The sequence below is a fragment of the Suricata suricatta genome, chromosome 12 (genome assembly GCF_006229205.1).
Source record: "Suricata suricatta isolate VVHF042 chromosome 12, meerkat_22Aug2017_6uvM2_HiC, whole genome shotgun sequence".
NCBI lineage: Eukaryota > Metazoa > Chordata > Mammalia > Carnivora > Herpestidae > Suricata > Suricata suricatta.
In genome coordinates, this window is record NC_043711.1 from 22,325,648 (window position 1) to 22,346,958 (window position 21,311).

At 41.6% G+C, this 21,311-nt stretch overlaps 1 protein-coding gene across 1 annotated transcript in view; it reads left to right on the forward strand.

The window, feature by feature from the left end:
- CACNA2D3 (calcium voltage-gated channel auxiliary subunit alpha2delta 3) overlaps positions 1–21,311 on the forward strand; it is an 833,443-nt gene that overhangs the window by 390,772 nt on the left and 421,360 nt on the right. The window contains exon 11 of the mRNA XM_029917881.1: positions 8,539–8,613. Within this exon, the coding sequence (XP_029773741.1) occupies positions 8,539–8,613 (75 nt within the window). The remainder of the gene's footprint in view (positions 1–8,538; positions 8,614–21,311) is intronic.

Sequence of the window (21,311 nt, forward strand, 5' to 3'; positions counted from 1 at the left end):
GTACACACATACTTAGGTATAATACCACTAAGCAGGCAATTATAATGGTTACACACGTAGAAACTGCACAGGGCATACCTTGGAGAGATGGTGGGTTTGGGGCCAGACCACTGTGGTAAAGGGAATATCACGATGAAGTGAAACAAATGTTTAGTTCCCTGGCTCACAAAACAAGTTATGTTTACACTGCAAGTGTAGTCTCTAAGTATGCAGTAGCCATTGTGTCTAAAAAATGTATTTGGCTTAATTTAAGAATACTTCATTGCTAAAAAAAAATGCTAACCATTATCTGAACTTTGAGTGATGATCTCAGATCACCGTAACAAGTATAGTAATAATAAAAAAAAAAGTTTGAAATAGTGCGAGAATCGTCAAAATGTGACAGAGAGACACAAAGTCAGCAAATGCTGTTGGAAAAATGGCGCCCGCAGATTTGCTCTGCAGAAGGTTGCTACAAACCTTCAAAAAGTAACCTTTAAAAAAAAAACGCAGATCCTGGGAAGCACCTTAAAACAAGGTATGCCTATATGTGTCAGCTCTATCTGCTGTAACAAAATACCATAAAGTGGGTAGCTTACACAACAGAAGTGTATTTTCTCACAGATGTAGAGTCTGGAAAGTCAAAGATCAAGGTCCAATAGGGTTTGGTTTCTGTGGGGCTTCCCTTCCTGGCTCACTGACAGCCAGTCACCTTCTCACTGGGTTTGCTGCTGGAGAGAGAGAGAGAGGGAGGGAGGGAGGGAGGGAGGGAAGCGGGGGGTGGGGGGAGGGAGCCAGCTCTATCCTCTCTCCTCTATACAGGTGCCAATCCTATCATGAAACCACATTCTCCTGGCCTCACCTAGCCCTAACCACCTCCCAAAGGCCCCGTCTCCGAATACAACTACGTCATGGGTTAAAACTTCAACAGGAAACTCTTGGGGGAGTGGGGGGCACAAACATTCAGGCCATGACCTCAACATTTTGAGAGTTCTTAATAGGGGATTTATAATTGGCAGATCTCCATGTTCATTCCCTTGAATTGTCTCTCTCAATCCTAAGTATGTTTCACCGATGTTGCCTTGCCACATCCCAGTGGTGGTTTTCTCCATTACCTTATGTTTCTACACTGGCAAAATTACTGTAGTAAGAAGGTGTATGTAGGCTTTTTCAGTCGGTTTAAAATGGTTACTTGCCTCGGTCTTGAGGGAGACCCTGGTGCAGGCTCTTATAAAGCAGAATGATGGGAGGTTTGAAACTCCGTCCAGAATGCCTTGCCAATCTGTTTGAGTGCCCTGTTCTTGCCAGCTGGATTCCATTTACGGGAGAGGACATGAACATTTCACCCTTCATTATGCTGTCCGCTTTCTCCTGCTGGTTGGATAGATGTTTGAGGAGACATTTCAGAGTTGCAGAGAGAAAGGAAAGAACACATTCTTGTTTTTCAGTGTTGGAGCCCCTTGTGCATCCCAGGTATCTGTTTATACAAATCTATTTCATCGTTGCCCCTTGGTTTTCAGTGCCCTAATAGGGGACAGAGGGAGGAGATGTCAACAGTGGAAAAGCCTTTTCTTGGCCGTTTCAGTCACGTTTGCATGTGTGCATGTTTGTATTAAGCTCTTTGGCTAAGTGCATCTTATATATTTTACTGAAAAGCTCCCAATTCAGGTCTTTCCAGAGAATAAACGTGAAACAATAATGTTAGAAACTGTTTTAGCTTTCACGGGCAGGGTATTGCAAAATCTAAGACTGATGAACTAAATGGTTGAATTATAAGAGAATAGAAGAAATAGGAGAGTGATTTTGTGCAGCCAAAGTTAAAATTTAAGGTCAAACCACTGGTGCATGAAGAGAGATGTCACTGACAAGATAAAAGGCATATTTTTCTGATTTGCTTTGAAGTCTAACTACAAGCCATGCATTAAATTAACAATATTATCATAAAAATGAGGGTGCTAATTCTGCCCGATGCTGAAACTTGAAAAATGATTTTACAGAAGCCTATGCCATGCATTAAATGAACACAGTATTTACTGGACTGATATTGTTAAATCAATTTAAATGCTTCCTAAAGCCTGTGTTTGTGCCGAATTGAATAGGGAAGAGCACCATTTGCTAGTTCAGCCCCGAACTTTCTGGTGCCCTGGTTTTAATTTGCAGAATTTTCTTTAGAACCGTTCCTGGGGTGCTTTGTCTGCTAGGGATTTGCTCTTTAAAGTAATCGATTCCGTATTAAATGTATGAGGATGGTATTTTCTTACGGTGCTCATTTGTTCTGTGCTACTAATTACATCCAGTTGTGTCTCAAATTACACAAGAAGTTCTTCTAATGCAGAGGATCCCTGGGATGCCTGAGCTGGTGAAAATATAGTGGGTTCATCTGCCTCATTACATAAACCCTACACATTTTCATTCGAAAGGTTATTTAATCAAAAGTGCGCCCAATAAAACTGTATAAATATTTAATGGAGTTCCAGCAATTCTACATCAGTTTCTTGCATTACATGAACATGGCAGCCTTGTAATTCTGTGGTTCGGTGTGTGTGTATGTGTATGTCTGTAATTTAGGATTCTCTAAAATGTACCCACTTACTTCAATTACTTCTTGTTTGTCTATTTTTGGAAAGGGATCAAGATTCTCTTTTTCTGTTTTTTGTTGTTTCTTCTTTGTCATCTTGTCCCCCACCCCAGGTTTGTGCCTCTTCTTTTTCCTTCATAATCTTCTCTGTATCTTTGCTTTTCATCTCTTTGTTCTGATTATTTATTCTTTGAACAAATTCTGTTGAGTGCTAGGAGTTAAGTATTAAGTACTAAGGCTGCCTTTGAAACTAAAGAAGGCAGGCTGTCCTCCCCTGTGGACCTTGAGGTTGTGTGTGTGTGAGTGTTAGGTACGGAGGCACCCAGGAAGCAGGTGTTCAGGGCAGAGTGGGGACAGTGCAGTCTTTGAAGGGGCAGTGAGGGGAGCTAGAAGACAGAGCTGGGCAAGCTGGGACTCAGTGATGGTGTCTTAGAAGAAATGATGTCTAAGGGAACAGTAAGGGGGGGTGGCTCCTGCAGGAGGAGGGATGAACAGATGAGGAAGTAGCTGTTTGCACTCCTCTCTCACCCCCAGGAAGTACACTCCTGAACGGCTGGGTCTGGTGGGGCCACCTGAAAGGAGCTTATTTTCTGGTGCATTGGAAGGGGGGAGGTAAATGTGGGAGGTTGGGGTTGAGGGGTTTGATGATAAAGAGGATGGGGCTGGATTGAGAGAAGCAGGCCAGACCCAAGCCACACAAAGAATTGGAACTCCCTCTGTAGGCAGCGGAGGACATGGAGGGTCAGCTCCAGGGTGATGTATGGGGACATCCCCCTAAAGTTTTTCCATTAATTAGGTCTCCGCTCATCCTCTTTTTTAAGGCAGTTAATGTCTTCTTCTGTTAGGCCTAGAAGCTCCATTACTTTCATCCTTAAGCCCGGCTTCCGGCATGAATAGGGTTGAGTTCCCAGTATATCCTCCAGAGCCCAGAGTCAGCTGGTTTTCACTCTTGGGCTCTAGGCTTCAATTTACATGAGCCAGCATGTGACAGGGTCCTACAGCAGTGCCAAATCTTGTGTGAGCCTTGGTGGTTGAGCCCAGCCCACTTAATTCTTTGTTATTAGATTAGCACATTCTGGCCATTTGTTTAATTAAACATAAATGTTGCCTTTCCTATTTCAGATTATCATTAAACTTCCCATTGAGGATTTTACTGTCTCTTTAAAATGGTAGAGGTAGGGAATCCTTACAGGGACTGCAGAAGGAAGGAAAAAGCAGATGGCTCCTCACTGTTGGAGCCCACAGTTTGTGGTTGGCGTGGGAAAAAGGGAGGGACAGTTCCCAAGAGGAGAAAAGAGTGGGTGGTAGTCTAGCCCCCAAAGAAGGCCATGGGTTTACTTCAAGCCTGGTTTTGTTTTTTGGAGGACCATGGCAGCATCATAGATAAGCACTTTTTACCATGAAAAGGAAAGACAGCCATTATCCTTGGATGTGATGAGCATATTCTTTCATGGATAAATGTAGGAAAAAGTGGTTCATGAGAACTCCACAATGACGCTCATGTGCAAATTTAGCCATTGTTTTATGTCCCTGGCACCTAGCATGCTAGTTACTATTCAGTGGGCAAACAAAGGAGCAAAGGGCTCAGTGGCAGATGCTTTCCTGGGAGGGGCTTTGGCAGTAAGCTGGTTGCTCTGTCTTGACTCCATGTCTACCAGAGACCCCAGTCACTGAGAGGGTTCACAGTGTGGCATGGAGTGGCCACATACCATGGTGGTTTCTGTCGTGGCTATTTAAACAGTCACATGGGCCTACAGCTGCAGTATTTCTATCCAATGAATGCAGTGCCCGTGCTCTCCAGGGGAGGTCAGGGCATATGACCCCTGCACTCACTACCCTCTTCCTACTCAGCAAATGTCAGCTCCAGGTGGAGGCCACATTTGTTGGTCTTTCTCTCTAGGTAGCACACATGACACTCACATGTATATTTCCTTTCTTCCTTGTGCACGTGCATCCAGATGCTTTCTTCCTTTTTCTTATATGCTGAGTTCTGTGTTGACTCTTCACCCAGTTACCTCATTTTATCCTCACAGTGAGTTCACGGGGGAAATTCAGTTACAATTCCCATTTCCCCAATGCAAACACCGAGACTTGGAGAGCTGTGAAGCTGTGGCCAATGTCACCCAGCTGGTGTGTGGCAGAGCCAGGATTTGAACTCGGGCCTGTCTGCCTCTGTTGTTTTAGCTCCACTGCTCTACCCTTGTGTGAATCAGACAACGAAGGAGAAGGAGAGAAAGAAACGGACAGTGACCATGTAGCAGTCCTAGCTCTTTAAGGGGTGAAAATTCTTTGTCTATCTTCTTACTATATAGTTGGTGGACTGGCTTGACCATCTCCAGGGATGCCTCAGCTCTCTCCTACCAGGCTAAGAGACTCTTCCCATTTTCCCAGAAATTTACAGGAAGGACTACCCACTTTGAGGGGAGAGGGAGAAGGCTGAGTGCCTCTCTAGGGTTCATTCCTAACAGTGGGAGGGTGCAAAAGCACATGGCAGAAGAGAATTCTACCTGGCCATTGATGGTGGAGTGCCCTGAATCCTTTTCTTTTTTAGACTAATGATATCTGATTGTTTAAGTAGGGATGAAGGAAAGCTGTTTATCAGGCCGTTGGATCTTAGGGCTGGAGTTGACCAGATCTTCAGTTGGGAATTGATTTGGCCAGACCACATCATTGTTTCACGAAGTAGAAATCTAGGAGCATCCATTAAACTGTAGAAACTGGAAGGTTTCCAAACAGAGAGCTGCTGGGAGTGTGAAAGCAGTTTCACATACAGGGCGCCCTTGATGTTCCCCTGAGGAGGAGCAGTGGGTAGTACAGTGAGCGTGGCGAGCGTGCACAGCCGATGGGCCTCCTTGGCACAGCTGCCTGGTGTGCGCCACTGCCTCACACGGACGGCTGAGCCCAGCTCCCTTTGGTGATACAGACCAGATTGCTCAGCATAGCTTTATCCTGATGCAGTCAAGGGAAATTAGTCAACTGCAAGCTTGGATGATGCCACTAACAAGCTGGCGGGGGTTCAGAAGAGCAGATTCCTCCGCTGTGGCCACGGCTCACACAGTGATGGTGAACATGGTTTTGATTACTGCACATGTTCTTCTCTGATGAGGGCAAGAACATCTTGGTCTATACTTTCAAGCCCCCTCCACAGCCCCCCACATGTACCGGCCTTTACACTAGCCAAGCTGTTTCAGGTCTGTGGCCTCACTGGATCCTCACAGGAATCCCTGGAGGGTCAACAGAAGATGAATTAGCACCTTCTTATGCATATGAATCTGGGACCTGAGGTTCAGTGACTTTCCCAAGGCCACACAGGGAGTATGTGGCAGAGGCAAGATGTGGACCCAAGTGTCCTGAGTACCACCTCAAAATATACAACCCTGGAAATCAATATGGATGATGTGTATTAGGCAGAATGTAGATGAAGCTTAAAATTTACCTGGAAAATGGAGCTGGGAAGGTTGGGACTACGAGGTACAGGACACCTGAGCATATAGACATCTCATAATCTCACGGAAGGGGCATGGAACGGCCACTTCAGGTTTGGCACAGTGCTTCAACGGTGTCATCATGGACCCACACTGGCTCCATCTTCCTGAGCTTTGCTCTTCAGTCTTAATCTTGTCACCTCATTGTTGCAAAATGGCTGCTGCAATCCCACAATGGCATCCCAAGTGGGAAGGAAGGTGAGAAGGAAGGCATTGGGTAAAGGAAAGTGTTCCTATAACGGCGAGAAAAACTCATTGAAACTGCCCAGAAAATGACCCCTTATGTTTTGTTGGCTGGGAATGAATCACAGGACCACCTCTGGCTTCAAGACAGGCTGGGAAAGCGTGCATTCAGCAGGGGAGGGTGGAATAGCTGTGATTGGCTAAGACTGGTTATGCTTCAGGCTTTAGGAATGGGCATCTTGTCCCCCTCAACCGACTAGGCCAGCAAGGGAGGCAGAGGACAGAGCAGTGGATACTTTATCAGCAACTGACCCCATCAGCCAATATGGACTGAAAACACTGGAGAAGCTCTTCTTCAGGTTGGACTGTGAATTGCTTCCTGGATCTTCAGATGCTGTTCCATTTGTTGACTGAAAGTCATTCTCCTATTTGTCAATGACTAATTTCAGAATCACAATTGGGTTTTTTTTCCCCTCCATGCCTCCTCAGAGGAGATCTAAGCTCTACGACCATTGAGTGATAATTTTTCAAATGGTTTTCTGTGACTAAGAGCCAAGATGAAAAAGGGAGCAAAAGTCCATCTGATAGAAAGCACAGAGGCTCGGGGGCCAGAGAAGATAAATTAGTGGCTTTGAGGTCCTCAGGTCAGTGGCTGTGAGGTCAGACTACCTGGGTTTGAATTAGGATTCCACCCCGTGTATACGCCCCAGGGACTTGGCAAGTTGGCCATCCTAGCTGTGCCCTGGCTTCCCCGTCTGTAAAGGGGGAGTGATTGAAAGGCTGATCACATGAGGTTGAGGTGTGCTGTGAATCTAGTCTGTGCCCAGATGGAGTGAGGGCTCAGTAGCTTGAGTTGCTCACATCAGTTGCTCCTGCTTGCTTATTGGCAAGCACCTTGGCACTGAAACAAGATTATCTCGGTCACTGTTGTAGCAGCTGTAGGTCTGGCCCTCTTCATTCTGTCCCTGCAGTGTGTCCAGAGCAGTGGGCCCAAGGTCATCTCTTTATTTCCCTCACTTCCCTGTGCATAGCTCTCCATGGTCCTCACTGTCCTCACACTTAAAAGTCCAAACTCCTTAGCCAGACTTTGCTTGAGAGCTAGGCCAGTGGTGGTGGTCCTGGTTCCCTTCCTCTGGGCTGGGTTTTTGATCACTGAAGTGGAAATGTGATGACAATCATCTGAACACATTGTTCTTGGGCACCTACTGTGGGTCCACCCCTGCGGTTGTCACTGGGGACACACTGAGGAATTGGATATGGACCCTGGCAGTGTGGCCCCACCTGTGGTGAGGGATCCAGGCCCCAGGCTGTTAGGATTTGGGAGTTTGCAGGAGAGGAGCCTCACCTACGCCACAGGCTGCTTCCCAGAGGAGGCAGGAATGAGCTGATCCAGAGGATGAACAGGAATCCATGGGAGATGCCAGAGCAAGGCTCCAGGCAGAGGGCCCTGCGTGGGAGAAGACGGGATATCTCAGAGGACAGGCAAGAATTCAGGGCTGGCAGTGCCAAGTGCTTAGGGGGGGACTAATGACTGAGTGAAGTTGGAAAGGCCAACAGGCTAAGTGTCCAGAGCCCTACCACACCCTGGAAGGCTGATCTGCAGAGCAGTGGAAAGTATGAATGGGGTTGGCAGGATGCAACATGATCTGTTGTGTGTTTTAGAAGGACCCAGCCTAGCCACAGTGCAGAGAATCATGCTTGATGAGAGAAGTGAAGATAAAAGCACTCAAATTTCCCCTCCCTAGTTGTGAGTTTGGACAAAAACAAACGATCAGATTCTGAGTATTCTGGGATTAAAAAATAATGGGAAGGTCGGCATTGGCCTGTGTGGAAGGTGGTCTCACTGCTCATGAGCAGTGTTCTGACCAATACCCATAGAGCCTCCAGAGTGACTGGGCAGTATCAAGGCCCTCTGCTTTCCTCCATTCTTTTGTCACTCGTGTGTGACCCACACATGAGTAGGAGCTGGAGCGGTGTCTGCCCAAGTCTGGGATGCTCTCCTTAGGTCCCACCTGGATCACGCACTGTCAGCCGTGGCCACAGAGCCCCAGTGTTCGGAGCCACTCCTGAAGGACTGTCAGTTAACTGTGCACACCCTGAACACTGCCATATATCAGCACATGCTCTAGAACTTTCTCCCTCAAACAAGAAACTTAAGCACAATTTTATATAGGGGTATCGACTGAGACAGTTGCCTGTATGAATGGAGCCCCTGGTTATGTTGCTTTTTTGTTTGTTGGCGCATATCCTTAAATTATTTGGTGTCACTCAAATGAATAATTGTGTTCTCTTGGCTGTTTCATCTCTTTGCAGTATAATGAGGAGCTTCACTACGTGGAACCTTGCCTGAATGGGACGCTGGTGCAAGCTGACAGGACGAACAAGGAGGTAGGGTCTGCGTCTGGGCAGGTGCATCAGGGGTCATGGCACCACCTAGTCTCCCTCACTGTGGTCGCTCACAGTCATTCTGCTCTAATTTTGAGGAACTCATCTAATATATTGCCTTTTCTTGAGGGCCTTGGAACCCCAGTGCATAGAACAGTTATGAAAAGGCACAAATAAAATCATGGCAATAAAATAATTACATTGAGTTCAGACACCATGTGTTGATACCATTGAAAGAATATAGCTTTTGCTGAGCTTTCAAAGAAAATTGAACCACTCGTTAAATCTGTTGTTGCTCTTACTACAGTTGATTAGATAATCATTGGAGTCTCTATGGGGCTAACTCGCCTCCCAGGTGAGAAGGGAAGCTTTATGAGGACAGGGACAGTGTCTGCTCACTGCCGTATGTTCAGTGCTCTGAACATTGGAGCAAATGGAAGACATGTTAAAAGAGGACCTTAGGAAATGGGGTAAAAGTTTCTCTTCCCATTGGAGTATTCTAGGAAAATGCCCAGAATAGATTTCTATGAAGTAGCTCCTTCTTCCCCTTAGCTATCTTTAAATTTATGAGTACAAACCACTATAGCTACCACCATTACACCCCCTACGGGGCTGGGTGACAATTTAGGTCAAAGGTGTAGCTGTGGCTGTAACTATCAGACGTCCTGGGACACACAGCTGCCATTACTCATGTTGTTTTGTTGTATCTGCCATGAGGGCTGTTCCTCTCCTGGAGAGTGGATCCCCATGAGGCGGCTCAGGGCTCTGCCAGGGTAGGTTTCTGTGAGGCACTGTGCCTGTGCTGGGGAGACACCTCCTGGCATCGGTGCCATCTTAGGTGCAGGTGGTAGAAGCATTTGGTTGGGGATTTCTGAGGGAGTGAACAACAGAGGACTAGGAGAAATTCATTCTGGCTAGAACACAGAGTGAGAAGGAAAAATTAGACCAGAGTTAATATCCAAGCTTCAATTTGAGCGGCAAGAAAACCTCTAATAAGCTTTATGTTTGGAGGGCGGAAGAAGTACATGGTGGCTCAAAGAGCAGGTGTATCTAGGGAATGTTTGTTCATGGTCATTTTGTAGGGAAAGAAGGACTTAAACCTGTAGCCAAATTTTCCTAGGGAACTTCCCCTTGTTGACCGTTGCCTGGGCTCTGGATTCTACCCTATTCTCAATATTGTAGCATTGAAATATCCTCCAGAGCCTCGGATAGGTGTCCAATGATGGTGCCTGCAACATTAAATAGAAAAGATGCTCAGAGTGCCTGGGTGGCTCAGTCAGTTGAATGTCCAACTCTTGGTTTCGGCTCAGGTCATGACTCCAGAGTGGGATCAAGCCTGCGTCAGGCTCTGCTGTGTGGAGCCTGCTTAAGATTCTTTCTCTCTCCATCTGCTCCCCCCTCTCTAAAATGAAAAAAAAAAAATTAGAAAAGATGCCTAAAGTGGTCAAGGCCTCCCTTCAGGTTGCTTCCCAAGTAAACAAGGAGCAGTGTGATATCTGGATACATGAGGTCTTATGAAAGGAAAAAACATGTTAGAGAAAGCAGGCTAATCATTTATTAAAATTGCCTTTGGAAATGTATGGATATTGAAGACTGGAACAATTTTGAATATAAAAATTTATCTAGACATCTATTCTTCCAATGTGGAATAGCCACATTCCAGTCAAGTTCTCCCACTTACAACTAAAAACCCTGCACGTAACCAGTAAACAAGTATAGGAAGACTATGTAAGGTGAGAAAAAGGAAGATGAACTTCCTGGACTTAAGGGCCTAAGCTGAGTTCCCTGGGATACCTTGTTGATTGCCACCATTGTGTGAAGGGAGCACCCCAGGAGCCTCCCTCTTGTACCTACACTAGGCAGAGACCAAAAGTAATAATGAAAAACAAAAAGAATCCAAGAAAAGCCTGTTTCTTCTAGCCTAACAACAGGAAAGGGGTAGCTTCACAACAGAAAACCTGGACAATACCTTTCCTACTCCAGACACCGGGGGAACAACCATAGACCAACTCTCCGCCGTTTCAGCATGGCTTGATGAGAAGTTGACCTTCCATCTCACCTGCATCCACTTGGCCCTAGTGCCACACCTCAGCACAGAGACTGGCGGCTAGGAGAAAGATGATATAGCATCCAGAGTCTTGTCATATAGAACCTAAAATGCCCGGGAAGCAATAAAAAACCCCTTGTCATTCCCCAAACCAGGAAAATCACAACACGAATGAGGAGAGACAATCAACAGAAGCCAGTATTGACATGAATCAGATGTTGAAATTATAAAATTGCTTCAACAAGCAATTAGGAATTCTCTTAAAACATGGAAAGAGTCTAAATGTCCATCACCTGATGAGTGGATCAAGAAGATGTGGTATATATACACAATGGAGTATTACATGGCAATGAGAAAGAATGACATATGGCCATTTGTAGGAAAGTGGATGGACCTCGAGGGTGTCATGCTAAGCGAAATAAGCCAGGCAGAGAAGGACAGATACCATATGTTTGCACTCATAGGTCTAACAGGAAAACAAGAGAGACCTAATGGAGAACCAGGGGGAGGGGAAGAGGGAAAGAGTGTTGGGGAGAGAGAGGGACGCAAAACTTGAGAGACTATTGAATGCTGAAAACGAACTGAGAGCTAAAAGGGGATGGGGGAAAAGAGGTGGAGGTGATGGTGGGGGGCACTTGTGGGGAGAAGCACTGGGTGTTGTATGGAAACTAATTTGATAATAAACTACTTAAAAAAATAAAAAAAAATTTTTTAAAGAGGAAAAATACAAAATCTCAGCAAAGAAATAGAAGTTATTAAACAGGACCAAATGGAAATTATAGAACTGAAAAATACAAGCACCAAAATAGAAAGCTCACTGGACCAGCTCAATAGCAGAGTGGAGATGACAGAAGATAAAATCAGTAAACTCCAGGACAGATCAATAGAAATTACCCATTTGAACAGCCGAGAGGAAATAGACTGGAAGAAAATGAACAGAGTCCCAGGGACGCCTCAGGACGTGTGGGGTGGTAACAAAAGAGCTAACATTCATAGTACAAGAGTCCTAGGAGAGCAAAGGGAGAGCAGGAATAGATATGTTGGCTGCAAACTTCCTAAAATGAGTGAAAGGCATAAACGGACATATTCAAGAGGCTGAATAGATTCCAAATAGGATAAGCCCAAGTCACTCCATGGCAGGGCACATCATAAATATAATTAGAAAAAGGGAAAAGATATAACTTGATAGCCACAGAGAAAAGGGGGCACATTGCTTAAATTACCTATTTGTATGACAGCTGACTTCTCATGTGAAATGGAGGCCAGAAGAAGGTGGCATGGCATCTTTCAAGGAAAATAATGATCAATCCAGGATTCTGTATTCAGTGAACATGTTTTTAATGAACGGAGGGGAAATAAAGACATATTCAGATGAAAGAAAACTATAAAAATTTTTTACCAGCAAGCCTACTCAGAAAAAAAAAAAAATGGCTACAGAAGTTACCTAAATAGAAAGGAAGTAATAGAAAGAGGCTTGAATCCTCAAAAGGACAGAATATTTGAATGGGTAAAAATAGGAATAAATACAATAGAGTATCCTAATTATCAAGAGGTTATTAAGTCATATTTAATAATTGAAGCAGAAATTATAGCATCATCTGATATAGAGGCCACTGTTGCTGAGAAAACACTTAAGCCAATTATATTTTGAAAGTATGGAGTGCAAAAGGACCTAATTAGAAATAAGATTCCTACATCTTGCTGAAAGTGGTAAATGCTGAAACCAGTAGACTGTGATACATCACATATTTATATTACAGCACCCAGAGCCATTAAGGAAACATCAAAAGAGGTATACAGGTATCCCCACTTTTTGGAAGTTCACTTTACACCGTTTTTCCTTTATAAAAGACCTACACTGACACCTGGTTTTGCTAACTGAAAGATATCTGAAGAAGATTTTCACTTTTATGATAACGATAAAAAGCAAAAATAGCACCCAGCGTTTGTTTTGCTTGAGTTATTACAGAGGCCAGTTGCACCCTGAGCCGTGAGAAGCCCTGCCAGGCTCCTTCCTCAGGAATCACACTCCCGGTTTAGCATGAAGCCTCCCGAGCTTTGAACCGTGTTTGTGAGCATCTGTGCTTTATCTCCATTTATTTTGTCGTCCCTTAGCAAGATGTGTCTTAAGGTATCAGAAAGGCCCAAGAGATTATTTATGGGTCTGGGAACACTCAAAAAAAATTTCCATATAAATTATTGGTGATTTCTCCTTTTCTTTACACCATTTCGGCTTATAACAAGTTTCATAGGAATGTTCTACGTTCGGATAGAGGGGGAAATGTACTTAAAAAGCAACTCATAGGAATGTAAAAAGTAAGACACAACAGGAAAAAGGATAAATTGACAGACTTATGCCCTGCCATATCACTAATTATCTTATATATACATGGTCTGAGCTCACCGATGAAAAGGCAGAAATTGGCAAGTAGATTAAAAAAAAACCAGTCTAATCATATTCTGACTACTAGAATTTCACTTGAAATACAATGATATAGATATGTTGAAAGTAAAAGGATGGGAAAAGATATACCGTGCAAATATTTTTTCTTTTAAAGCAGGAGTGGTTCTATCAATATCAGATAAAGCTATCTGCAAAGCAAAGAAAATTACTATTAGTAGAGACCAAGAAGGACATTACATAATAATAAAAGAATCAATCCACCAGGAAGACATAACAGTGCTAAATGTGTTTGGACCAGACTACGGAGTTTCAAAATACACGAAGCAAAAACTAATAGAACTGAGAGTAGAAATAGATAAACCTACAATTATATTTGGAGACTTGTACACTTCACAGTCAGTAACTAATAGACTACTGCAAAGAAAGTCAGCAAGGATATAGAAGAACTGAACAACCGATAAAATCTAAATAACACTTATAGAACAGTCTACCCAACAACAGCAGAATACACATTCTTTTCAGGCACTCATGGAACATTCACCAAGATAAAACATTCAGGGTCAAAATACAATCCTTAATAAATTTAACAGAGTTGAAATCATATAGAGCATCGTTTCTGTTGATAATGGAATCAAACTAGAAATCAATAACAGAAAGACATCAGAAAACTCTCCAAATACTTAGAATTAAGTATACTACTAATGATCCATGGGCCAAGTGGAGGTCTTGAAGGAAGTTTTAAAAATACAAAACCAAGTGAAAATGAAAAGACAATCTATCAAAATATAAAACGAACTGAAAATGAAAAGACAATCTATCAAAGTATGTGGCACAAAGCAATCAAGTGATGAGATGGAAAGTTATAGCACTATATCCTTGTATTAAAATAAGGAAAGCCTCAAATTAATAGTCTGATTTTATACCACAAGAAATTAGGAAAAGGAGACCAAAATAACCATAGCAAACAGAAGGAAGGAAATAATAAAGAACAGAAATCAGTTAAATTGAAGCAGTAAAACCACAAAGGGAAATCAATGACACCAAAATCCAGTTCTAAAAAAAAAAAAAAAAAACTTTTTTAAAGTAATAAATCTCTAGAAAGACTGACTTAAATAAAAGGAGGGAAGTCACAAATGACCAACGTTAAGCATGTGATAGGGAACATCACTATAGGACTGCAGTCACTAAGAGGTTAATAAGGGAATATTATAAACAACTTTACACTCATGAATTGACAACTTAGAAGAAATGAACCAAATCCTTAAAACTACAAGCTACTAAAATCCAATCAAGATGTAATAGATAATCTGAATAATCCTATAAACTATTAACGAAATTGAATTCATAACTTAAAAGTTCTAAAGAGAAATCTCTGGTCCCAGACGGTTTCACTGGACAATTCTACTAAACTTTTTAAACATTGTAAAAAGTTTTACAAAATCTCCTCCAGAAAATCTAATAGGAGAGAAACCCCTCCAACTAATTTAATGAGGCTATTGGTTCCCTGAGAAACCAGACAAAAATGGTACAGGAAAAGAAAACCATAGTTACCTTCCAGGGGGGACACCATGATGAGAAAAAGAAACCTACCAACCATCACCTTCATGAACTTACAGCAAGAGTCCTGAACATTTTAGCACATCAAATATATCTATATCTATATCCATATCCATATCCATATCCGTTTCCATATCTATATCTATAGAATAATATACCACCACCCAGTAGGATTTATTCCAGATATGCAAGGCTGGCTTGACCTCAGTGTCAGCCAATGTAACTCACCAAATAAACAGGCTAAAGATGGAAAATCATATGACCATAGCAATTAACTCAGAAAAAGCATTTGATAAAATCCAACACAAATTCATGGTTAAAAAAACAAAACAACAAAACACAAAAATCTCTCATCAAAACAGGAACAGAGGTAACTGCCTAAAATTCGTATAAACCATCTACAAAAACCTACAGCTCGTATCAAACTTAACAGTAAAGTTTTGAGAGCCTTTTCTCTTCAGTTGGGAACATGTAAACATGTGTACACTCACCACTCTTATTCAACATAAGGTTGTAAATTCTAGCCAGTATAATAAAACTAGGAAAAGAGAAAAACAGTATACAGTTCTGAAAAGAAGAAATTAAACTCTCCCTATTTTCATATGACATGATTGTATATGTAGAACATTCCTTAGACATTTCCAAAAAGGCAAAACATGAACTAATGAGTTACGCAAAGTCACATATACAAGGTCAACACCCAAAAACCAATCCCATTTCTATTTACTAACAATGAACATATGGAAACTAAAATTTAACCAATACCATTTACAGTTGCTCCAAAGAAGTAAACTGAAAAAAGCAAACAAACAACAACAACAACAACAACAAAACAAAAACCAAAAAACGGGCAGGTTCTGTGTGATGAAAATCACAAAATGATCCTGAAAGAAATCAAAGAAGGCCTAATTAAATAATAGAAAGACTTACCATGTTCATGAATAGGAAGACTCAATATAGTAAAGATGTTAGGTCTTTTCTAATCTGTAAGTTGAATGCAATTGCTATCAATCCCAGCAAGGTTTTTGTAGACATAGACAAGGGTATTTTAAGTTTTACATATGCACAGGATCTAGAATAGTAAAACCATCCTGAAAAAATAAAAGTAGAAAGAATCAATTTATCCTGCATTAAGGCCTATTATATAGTTACAGTAATCATGACAGGTGGTGTTGATGAAGGAGTAAGCATATAGATCAGTGGAATGGAAGAAGTAACACAGAAATGTACTCACAAAAATATGTGTGACTGACTTTTGACAGTGGTGCAAAAGCAATTCAATGGAGGAAAACTACCCTTTTCAACAAGTGGTGCTGGAGCAGTTGAACAACCATAAATGAAAAATGTACAAATAACAAACAAAAAAGCCTAACATTGATCCAAACCTCCCCACTTAAACAAAATTTAACTTCAATGGATCAAAGACTTAACTGTAAACTGGACAACTTTGACACTCTTTAAAAAAGGAGAAAAATTTCAGAATCTGTTGATAGCAAAAGCCTAATCCATAAAAGCAAAATTTGATAAAATATATCTCTCTCATTAAAATTAGAAAAAAAAACTTTTGCTATATGAAAGGATGAGTGGGGCTTGCAAATATCTTCTCTCTAGTTGTATTTTCAGGCCACATATCTGATACAGAATGAGTATATGGAGAATATATAAATAACTCAAAGTCAACAGTAAGAGAAACAATCCAAATAGAAAACGGTCAAAAGACATGAAGAGACATTTTATTGAAGAGGGTAGATAGATGGCAAGTAAGTACATGCAAATATATTCAACATGAATAGCTGGAGAAATGCAGATTAAAATCCCAATGAGATATCACTACACACCTATCAGAATGGCTAGGATAAAAAAATTTTAAAAATTAAAAAATAAGAACCACCAAATGTTAGTCAGGATGTGGAGAAATTGGGCTGACGGTATGTAAAAGAGCACAGCCATTCTCAGAGTACCTTGGTGGCTCAGTCAGGTGAGCATCTGACTCTTTACTGCGGTTCTGGTCCTTATCTTACGGTTTCTGAGTTTGAGCCCTGCATCAGACTCTGCACTGACAGCAGGGAGCCTGTTTGGATTCTCTGTCTCTCTCTCTGTCTCTCTCTATTAAACAAACATTTAAAATGTAAAATGGTATAGCCATTCTGGAAAGCACATGGCAGATTCTCATAAAAACTATACATGCAATTATTTTGTGTTCCAGCAATCACACTCTTGGGCATTTATCTCAGACAAATGAAAAGTTACATTCATGCAAAAACCTGTGTACACGTATTCATAGCAGCTTTTTTTCATAATAGCTCCAAACTGTATACAACCCAGATATCCTTCAGGAGGTGAATGGTTAAACAGACTACTGTATCCATGCCACAGAACAGTATTTGGTGAATAAAAAAAAAAAAAAAAGAATGAGTAATGCATGCAGTAGCTTGGATAAGTCTTTGAATCTTTGGGGAATGATTTAAAAAAAAGCCAATCCCCAAATAATATATACTGGATGATTCCATTCATATACCATTTTTGAAACAACTCCAGTATAAAAATGGGGAGTAGAGGTGGCCAGGGGATGGGGTGAGAGCAGGGGAGGTGAGGGCTTACGGAAGGGGATCTGGAGGGCTCTGTGTTGTAGCACAAGTGTTCTGTAGCCTGACTACATCAGTGTCCATATCCTGGTTGAGGTAAGGTCCGGGAGGTTTGCAACATGTAATTGGAGAACACTAGGTAAAGGATAAATGGTATCTCTCTGTTATTTCTGACAACATGCGGATCTATAATTACCTTAAAATGACAGTTTAATTAGAAATAATCTACAGTATCTGAGGAGATATTTAAAAGGGGCTTTTTCAAATCAGTGTGAATCCAATGTGTTAGGTTGTGTTATCTTTTTAAAAGGACGGATTGTACTTTAGTTTCTGATAGCAAGAGGTTTTTACCTTATGGGCTTTTTTATTTGGAGAAAATCTCAGAAGACCAAGCGTTTATTTCTTTGAAATGTTGGGATATTTTAAAATAAAGGTGTGCTCCTTTGGTGAATTTGAACCAATTTTCCCTTTTATCATAAAATTGATGTTAGGCCATTGTGTATTCAAGACTCAGTGTCATGTGACAAAGACTAACAAATTCATATAAAGCAAAATGAGAATTATGTCAGTTGCTCTAACTGCAGCATCCTGGGGTGGGAAGAGTATACACCCACTGCGCCTTCAACGTGATGTCAGGAGTCATCCGCCACCCGGCTGCCTCCCCTGTGTGTCTTCTGTGGACTCATGGATTCTGTTAGGCGCGATGCCCATTCTGGACCCATAATTGCATCTGCGGTGTGGAGCAGCCCAGTTAGCAGGCTGGTCCAGGCCTTTGTTGGACAGACCTGCTCAGTGTCCCTGAAGGAAAGGACTGTGGGTGACCAGGCCAGTACCTGTGAGGTGCATGCTCAGTAGAAGCATGCATGCATACGTGAGTAGATGCATGACTAGATGAACATTGGGAGAGGATTCTCACTGAAAATCAAATTTTCTTTTTCTTTCAATAGAAGATCCACGAAACATTACAAGCAAAAACGTGAAGCTCATTCCCTTTTAAGATAACTAGAGCAATCTGAAGTAGATTGTGGGGGAAGTTACCAGATTCCAGGCTGGCAGTCCTCATTTGTTTAGACAAAATCCCCTGAATGACAGCTTGGAAGCCATTCACTCATGTTGTGTGTGAAGTGGGGATGGGGGGTTGTAACCTGCTGTATAGATCTGGGTGGGACTGGCAGTATGTACGGTGATGCGCCCTGCTGTCCTCTGCACTCAGTTATTCTGACTGCGTGGCCAGATCCTTGGCGATGTGTCATCCCTCACTCGAAATGTCCATGTGCGTCCTGACAAGTCCTCGTGACAGCCAAGCAGCTGAGATCCTTTCCCCCTCGTACCTTTTCATCCTGTGACTGTTTCCCTGGTGGCCATTGTAATGTGACTTCCAGCTGATGAAAGGGCTTCTGGACGGTGACATCTGGGATTATTATGTCATGAACCTTTAGCTCAGTGATACCAAGCTCTGATTTTACAACATAGTATGCTGGCGACATCCTGAAAAGTCAGCACTAGGTGATTTTAAGTAAAACGGTATTTGATAAAATTCATTTTAAAAAGTTTTGAAAGAGGAGAGTTTCTTAATGAGTCTTGAAATAGAAGAGAGGTTAGGGTAAAAAATGCTGGCCTTGGTCAAACTAAATTCACAGACTTCCTGTGAGTTTGCTTGAAATAGCCTATGACGCATCTTCCCTGAACAAATGAGCTTCAGGTTCTAAGTTTTTGTTTTTGTCTTTTAAAGGTATTGTTTACTGTGTGGAGAGAATTTTGCTTTGCTGCTTTATGTGCCGGTTACTGACTATTTTTTTCTTTGAGGAGAAAGGAACCATGACAAATTGGATGAGCCTGGATCTCAAATATAGAATTCAAATGAGTAAACTCTCATCCTAATCTACTTCAGACCTTCTAAACCATTCATCAGACCCAAAAATGAACCTCCTGTGGTCTCTCTGGGGGGGAGGGAGGAAGGAGAGTGGTTTGGTCTTTCTCTGACTTTACAATGAAGATGTTCTGAAATCCACTGAATTTCATGGCTCTGTTTAAGATTCTTGTGCAAATATTTGTTGCAAAATCAACGCATCTTAGAAACCCATGTAACTCTCATCTTTGGCAGTATTAGTCTTTTCCTGTGGGATCAAGAGACATTGAACCTCCATGCACTGATGAAAGCACACATCAGAATTCCTGAATTTTCCCCAGTACTGTTGCTTTCTAGCTTGTGGCCAGTCAGAAGAGGCACCCAAGATTTTAAAACTTGCCCCCATGGCTTCATGGGCCTCCAGTGCGCACGCCAGTGATATGGTTGAGAGGTATGTCGTGAGCTGTAAGTAGAAAGTAGCCCTCTGCGTGTCACTGAGCGGTGGCTGCCCCCACACCGAGAGAGACCATGTTTGCAGAGGGAACAAGTACCAACCCACTTTCGTTCAACTCAGAGCTAATAAAAGGTAGTGTGAATTGTGTCATGAGTACATTAAAAATAACTTACATATAGAAAAATTGCGAACAACTTTAATGTAAAGAAATTCTTCTAGATCCAATATAACTTCACACAATGTAGTTTTAAACAAGAATGGGGTATGTTTAAGCATATTACCATGAAAGTGTTACAGGGTTATACAATTAGATTAACTATAGGCATTGTGTCCTAGAGCAGATTTCTACAACTTACTCATTTTTCATAACTAAAACTTTTACCCATTGAATAGCAGATGTCTACACTGAGCCACTTGTGCAATCAGAAATATATTTTTAATAATTAGTTCCCTATTCTTGAAATTAATGCAAATGTTTTACCAAAAAAAGTATTTCTGTAGGTCTATAAATATGAGTCCAGTTATCTTCCTGTGGTTGTAAGAATGTCCTTTTTGCTAATTTCTTGATAGATTTTTCTGTTTGAAAGTGGACTGATTTCTCCTTATCAAGGTCAAGAGATAATAGCCGTATTTTAAATCCATATCATCCTATATGTTTACATGAGTTAGAATACTGCTCCTAGTTTTCCACAAATTTCTTGTGTAGTAGCTCTGTAGAGTTAAACTTATGAAAATGGTGATCTAGGACCTGTTTCTATGGGAGGCAAATCCTAGAAATAAGGCTCAATTATTCCCCCTTTTATATTTTATTATATATTTATATTTATTTGATAAAATGTTGCTACATAGTTTGAGTTAAAACCATTAATTTAGTACAAATTTTTTTTTGTTAATCTCCACTGTAGTATAGCATGCTGATTGTGAGTTCCATATGAGTCTAGATCAAGGGTCAGCAAATGTTAAGGGTCAGATAATAAGTATTTTAGACTTTGTGGGCCATCGGGCTCTTCTATAACTACTTGATGTTGACATTGTGGCATGAAAGCAGCCATGGGCAATTCATAAACAGATGGACAAGGCTGTGTTCCAATAAAACTTTATTTACAAAAATTGGCACAAGTTCATATGGTCCATGGGCTGATTGCTGGTCTAGATTATGAACAAGACTAGAAGTCTGTTATTAAATGAAGAACATACATTATGTCAGGTTAAAAATCTTTCAGAAAGGGCCATGTGGAAATTGGTGATTGAGAGCTTGAGTAGACTGTGTCATAGTCCTTTACTCTTCTCATTTAACTTGTATGGTAAATGAGGGGTTGAGCAATCTGAACGTTTGACTGAATTTTTACTTTGAATAGACTGGCAAATTCACTGATTTCTGTTGCTTGGTTCTGTGTGAGCTGAGAACTACTTAACGTAAGGGCAATAAAACATGAATATATGCTGTAAGTAGTGGTGGTGATAAAAATAATACCATCAGGTTGCCTGGGTGGCTCAGTTGGTTAAGCGTCCGACTTCAGCTCAGGTCATGATCTCACAGTTGGTGGGTTTGAGCCCCACATGGGGCTTTGTGCTGATAGCTCAGCTCCTGTTTCAGATTCTGTGACTCCCTCTCTGTGTCCCTCCTCCGCTCATACTCTGTCTCTCTCTGTCTCAGAAATAAATATTTAAAAAATACCATCAATAATACAGTGTTTTACAATTCAGAAATCTTTCTCTTTTGATTCTCATAGTTATTATCTTTGTTATTCCCTCATATACATCTGGAGCCCTGGGCTTCAATGCGTATGGTCAGCTGAGCGGGC